The 5,880-nt window shown below is 34.7% G+C and overlaps 1 protein-coding gene across 1 annotated transcript; it reads right to left on the bottom strand.

Annotated features, from left to right (window-relative positions):
• Nucleotides 1-1,493: 1,493 nt before the first annotated feature.
• On the bottom strand, nt 1,494-5,606 carry LOC115716086 (endoglucanase 6). The gene is made up of 9 exons (XM_030644796.2): nt 5,177-5,606; nt 4,885-5,097; nt 4,576-4,776; nt 3,683-3,772; nt 3,439-3,603; nt 3,035-3,319; nt 2,538-2,886; nt 2,341-2,445; nt 1,494-2,258 (listed from the first exon to the last, which is right to left on the bottom strand). Exons 1-9 carry the CDS (start codon nt 5,372-5,374, stop codon nt 1,957-1,959), a joined length of 1,908 nt encoding a protein of 635 aa, XP_030500656.1. The 5' UTR covers nt 5,375-5,606; the 3' UTR covers nt 1,494-1,956.
• Between the last annotated feature and the right edge of the window lie 274 nt (nt 5,607-5,880).

The raw sequence follows: 5,880 nt of genomic DNA, 5'->3' as shown, positions 1-5,880 counted from the left end.
TTTGAGGCGTCCTTAATTCATGTTCGTCGGTTGACCAATAAAATTGTTTATGAATTAGCTGTGCACGTATTTAAGGTGGGTGATAAATTAGTTTAGATGAAAGATTTTTCTTCTTTTCTTTTCAGTGTACTCAAATTTTTTTTAATAAAATTTTGTTCATTAATTATTCAAAATAAATAAATAAATAAATAATAGCTTGGAATGCATAGTTACATTTAACTCATATATTAGTAATAATATTATTTGTGTAAAATATGCAGATTTGTTTTCCAACATCATTTAAAAATACATCATACTGCTAAAGTAGTTGGTATTATATTTTATTTTAGGTTTTTAAAATAATATTTTTAGAAATAGAAAAACAATATTTTGTTGTTATAAAAATTATTATTTTTTATAAATTTTTTAAATATAAAAAATAAACACATATATGTTTTATTTTTGCATCTCATTAAGTGGAATCCACAGTGGAAGCATCATTAGATTACTAACCTTCCACTTGAGGTAAGCACATATATTAAAACAATCTATATTACTGAGCTTCCACTGTGGATTCCTTTTAATGAGATGCAGAAATAATAAAACAGTAAAATTGTATAAGTGAGGCCCATTATTCAAAGTCCATGGCCGGCCACACTTAATGGGTTTTATCATTTATTTTTTTATTATTTTAATGTCAAATAATTCTAACTTAAACCTAGGTGGTTACCTATAAATAGATAGTGATGGCTCTCATTCACACTTAATTTTGTCAGATGAAATTTGAGCCTCCTTTTCTTTCTCTATAGCTGCCACTTCCCTTCTCTTTTCCTCTTCAATTTCGAACCTTGAGTGAATGAGTGAGTGCCCACACACATCAAGTGGGATCTCTATCATAGTGTGGAAGATTGTGAAGAATCCAATCAACAAGAAGGAGATTCAGCATCAAAGGAAGGAGAGAAAGAGATCCAGGTTCAGATTTTGATTATGTTCTGCTACAGAAAGGAATCAAGGGCTAGAGATCTGAACGGAAGGATATTCCGCTGCACCCAATGTAAGGTTTTCTAAACTTTATATGTTTATTTCATTGTTTTAGAATTCATATTAGAATGTTAATGAAACATACATGGTAGTAAATCTAGATCCTGATAAAATATTTCCAACAAATGTGCTTAATTGTTCTCAAAAAATAATTTTTTGTTTTTAGATACAAAAAATAATTTTTTAGTTAAGAACTCTGATGTGAAACATGCACTTACAAACTATTTAAATAGTGATAAGTATGCACTTTTGGCCTTCTCATTCAGGTTCGTCAATATTTATTATCTACCATATCTAATGTAAGTGTCAATGGTGATAAATAATCTTAAGTACAAAGTCATTGTTTCATGTGGAGAACATATGATATGGTATCCTTTGTCATATCAAGTGTACTTGGTTCCAAAGTTTATGAAACACATATTTGGGAACAAAATATGGAAAAAAATAACATAATAGAAATTAAGTAGACAAGATTGAACTGCACAAACTATATTCATATTGGAAATTGAAAAGAAAAAAGCAAAATGTTGCAAAGGTTACAACATTACAATCACAAAAAAGAAAAGACATTCAAAGCTTGCTGTGAAGTACAACAAATAGACTTCTTCTTGGTGTCATTTGAGAAGTCATTACTAATATCACTTCTCACATTTCTTTCTCTCTATCTTTCTTTCTCTTTCTCTCTCTGTCTATATAAATAGTGTACTAGAGGTGAAAGAGGATGAGCACTTTTCATAAACTGTCTCTTCACTCCTTTCTTCCCCCAGTTCTTCAAGCTTATCTTAAGCTAATAATAATAATAATACCATCATCCCTATATAAAAAACCCTATTCAAATACCAAAACACAAGTAAAGATTGAAACTTTTAAAGAAAAAAATAAGACCCCACTTCTGGACTGCATTTGTATAGCTGCACAAATCTTTGTCTTTCCTAATTAAGACAATGTGTAGCTTGAGACTGCAACATCTGCTGGTGAAGCTGAGTGAATGTATACAAACTCAAGGCTCTTCCCAGCTGGTATATTGTTGAGCCATGATGGCAATGTGTAGAAATCACCACTCTTGGTCAGACCCCAGATTGGGCCGTAGAGTTTGGATATCGAAATCTTGACGGATTTGACATCCTTAGTGGACTTGTTGGTCACCACAGTTGAGTATCTGTAGTAAGTTTTCCCATTTGAAATCCATGAAGTTGTCATCTTTTGTTGAACTGAAATTGGGCCAGAGGTTGTTGAAACTGCAAAACAAGTTCCTTAGTCAGATTTTGATCATCTCATTATTCTAATGACACAACAAACAAATACCATTCAATACATTACCTGCTGGAGTTGCTGCTGGGCTTGTTTTAGGCCTTGGAACAGGTTTTTGTGGGTTAACTGCAATTGGCTTTTGTGGGGTAACAACCTTTGGAGCTGGAACAACAACTATAAAACAACAAAACCGAAATTAGCAAAACTAATACTTAAAAACAAGAGAAATAAGATCAGATTTATCAAAGAGATAAGAAAATAGTTACCTGGAAGGAGTTGGTTATAACCTCTGCTACCACTGCTGAGTCTAGCCAAAATACCAAGAAGAGGAGCATTGTTGTAAGTAGCAGGCTCAGTCTGCTCATAGTTATCTCTCTCATCAGCAAAGTTGTCATAAGCATCAGGGCCACCAACAATGGCACCAGTAAGTAGATTGGGGTCACTAGCTTTACGGCTAAACCAAGTAGCATAACCCTCTCGGCAAGCAACAAACTTAGGATTAGCCTTGTAGGAAACAATGGAAGAACCCCTGTGGTGAACTTGACGAGGGTAGTTGTTTCCATACCCAACCATGTAGCTTGTAGCTCTAGGATTGTCTCCCAAAATGTAATCAACCTAAAAAAAAGTAACAATTTAACATTATCAATGTTTGAGACATTTTGTCAAACACATAACAAACATTTTAATTCAACAAGTTTATATCAAAAATTTCAAAAAAAACATCATCTGGGATTTTTACAATAGCTCAATTGAAGTTATTTACCTGAGATTTTGCGAAGGAAAGAAGCTGAGAGGGAGCCACATTGCCGGAAGCACACTTGAGGTATTTACCGGAAGAAGTGAGGTAGTCAGAGTAGACAGTGGAGAGGAAAGAAGCACTTGTCACAAACTGCAAGTTATTCCATCTCTGCCGGAAGATTAGACCGGCGGGAGTCTTCTGAACATTCCGGCTACCCTTTCCGATACAACCACACATAAAGTACTCTGCTTTTTCCTGGTACTTCTCGAACACTGGTGCATACCGACCAGCCTTTCCTTGCATTAAGAACTGTACAAAACAGTAACATTTTAGTTACGACAATTACTTCTATAGAGTAACTAGTAACCTGTACCATTTTTGTTTTGGTAAAAAATGGTATTTTTATAAACTTTTGAAAAAAACATTACCTTGGAAACAAGGGTCTGAACCCCAGCATACTTAACATCCCAACCAAACTCAGTCATGCTCCAACCAGTTCCTCCCATGGCTTCAGCATTCTTAGCAAGGTAACCCAAGTAGTATTGGTTGTTAGTGGCCTGGTACATCCATGCAGCGGCCCACAACAACTCATCCTATACAAACAAAAGGCCCAATTAGAGAAGGCCCAATTAAAAAGCCCAACTCAGTTAAATGGGTTGAAATGTTACTTACATAGTAACCGCTTATGGACCGGTAATACTTTTGGGCCACGGTTATGCTGCTGTCGTATTTACCCCTGTACTTGTCGGCAAAATCAAATAACTGAAAGGAAAACAATAAACGACAATGTTAGTTTTTTTTGGTTGAGGAGAGTAATTCAAGTAAAACCAAAAGGGTATTTTGGGAAAAAGAAAAATACAGAAAAGGATGGATATGAAACGTGAGGTGGTGTGGCTTGGCTTTGGTTTTTGTTTAATGGCCGTTACAAAACCACCGACAAGGATCTCACGTGACTTAACACATGTATTAGTACGGTCAACTAACACAACTTGGCCGTGATTCACGGCACAAAACGGTCCCAAGTAAGACGACGTCGTTTTATTAAGAAAATTTCAATATATAAAATTAAAGAGATTTTATCATAATTATCGAAAAAAAAAAAATTATATTTTGTGGTTATTTTATCGTAAAAAATGTAACTAAAAATATATAAAAAAAAATTGTATGAAATAAAATTATTAATTTAAGGTTCACACAATTACTGTGTGCTAAGTATGGTAAAAGAATAAATATGGGCCGATAAACAGTTACAATGACAACGGCCCATCTGACAACATTAATAAAAGTAGGGCCCACACAACTGCCTTAATAACTACAAGTATTAAGCTAACGTACGCTATATGCGCATTAAAGAAAGTTTCCATAACGACTAAACTCATTGACAGCACACGACACTGTCAGTGTTTACTCACTTCGGTGGAAGATAGCGTACTCAGTTTACCTAGCTAATATGCGCCAGTTACGGTACTATACCATAACTGAAACCTATAAAGTGGTCCCACACCAAACACTAAAAGCACCTTCCTTTTTAATAAATAAATAATAAGGGTAAAAAAGTAAATGACCTGGTGAGCGTGACGGAGGAGCTCGCTAGAGTAAGCTGGATTAGATCGGCGGAAGACTATGGACGCGGCGGCCATTGCGGCGGCGGTTTCTCCGGCGAGATCCGACCCGGGATTACTCGGGTCAATTTTGTAAGCTCTTCTATCAGTGGTCATATCTTCTGGTCTTTGCCAACAATAGTGGTCGCTATTACCATCTCCCACCTAATAATAAACCCATTAATTCACTTTACAAAGATAATGACTCACAATCACAAAAGAAGTAATGTGTATATAATACTAAATTATTATTATAATTACTAATTAAATTACCTCTCCATAGAGAACATAAGGTTGAGGATGAGCTTTAATGAAGTAATCAGTACCCCACTTAACAGCATCCATGGCATGACCAAGCTCACCATTCTCACCCATTTGTTTACCGTACTCGATTATACTCCACGACATCATCGTCACTGTAAACGCCATTGGTAATCCAAACTTCACATTGTCACCGGCGTCGTAATACCCACCAACCAGATCCACCTGAAAACTTCAAATTTTTACATAAAGTTCGAAACTTCTTTACTCTGTAATTTTGTAAAGATTAGATTTTTATACTTACCCCACTGGCTTTTCCATCGTGTAAACCAGAATTAGATCTCCAATTGACTCTTTGGTTACGAGGAAGGTAACCAGATCTCTGAGCTTCAAAGAAGAGAATGCTCTTGCTCAGAGCTTGACCATAGTCATGGCCGGAAAAAGCCACCGGAAAACAGAGCAAAACTAGAAACAGAGTAGCTACAACAGCTTTTTGCTCCATATTAAAGAACTGAACTTTTTCAGTTATAAATGAAGAAAAATTACAATGCTGGTTTGGTTTATCAGTTATGTATATAATTTTTCTGATAAACCCACCAAAAAAGAGAGAGACTTTGAAAAAGTGAGAGAGAGAGAAAGAGTGAGTATTGAAGAGGAACAGCTCAAGGCTCTATATATTGAGGAGAAGAGAGTAAAGAAAATAAAAAATGGGCTGTGAAATATTATTAAAAATAAAAATAAATTTAAAAAATATATATATATAAATGTATTTAATTGTTTTCTATTTTGGAGGGCTTGAAACGGTTGAGAAAAGAACAGGGTCATGTGGGTGTTCCCTGGCTCTATACAGGAAGGGTCGGTTTGGAATTAATGAAATTTAACCTTCAACAATAATTAAATTACTAATTTTGTAAATATTTAAGTTATAATTTCTTACATACTAAATAATAAGAAAAGTTCAACTTACTATGTACATACTAATTTAATTTAGTGTTTTAAATAATATAT

Source organism: Cannabis sativa, chromosome 5 (genome assembly GCF_029168945.1).
Source record: "Cannabis sativa cultivar Pink pepper isolate KNU-18-1 chromosome 5, ASM2916894v1, whole genome shotgun sequence".
In the NCBI taxonomy this organism is placed as follows: domain Eukaryota; kingdom Viridiplantae; phylum Streptophyta; class Magnoliopsida; order Rosales; family Cannabaceae; genus Cannabis; species Cannabis sativa.
The sequence above is the reverse complement of the archived record's forward strand: the minus strand, read 5'-3'. Positions and strand labels throughout refer to the sequence as shown.

Bases quoted from the DNA above. Each gene is read 5' to 3' on its own strand.
- LOC115716086 (XM_030644796.2), bottom strand. From the start codon at position 5,374: ATGGAGCAAAAAGCTGTTGTAGCTACTCTGTTTCTAGTTTTGCTCTGT. The intron at 3,320-3,438 runs GTAATGTTTTTT...TGTTTTGTACAG, and splicing joins TTCAGACCCTTGTTTCCAAG to TTCTTAATGCAAGGAAAGGC. The intron at 2,446-2,537 runs GTAACTATTTTC...GTTGTTTTATAG, and splicing joins TTATAACCAACTCCTTCCAG to TTGTTGTTCCAGCTCCAAAG.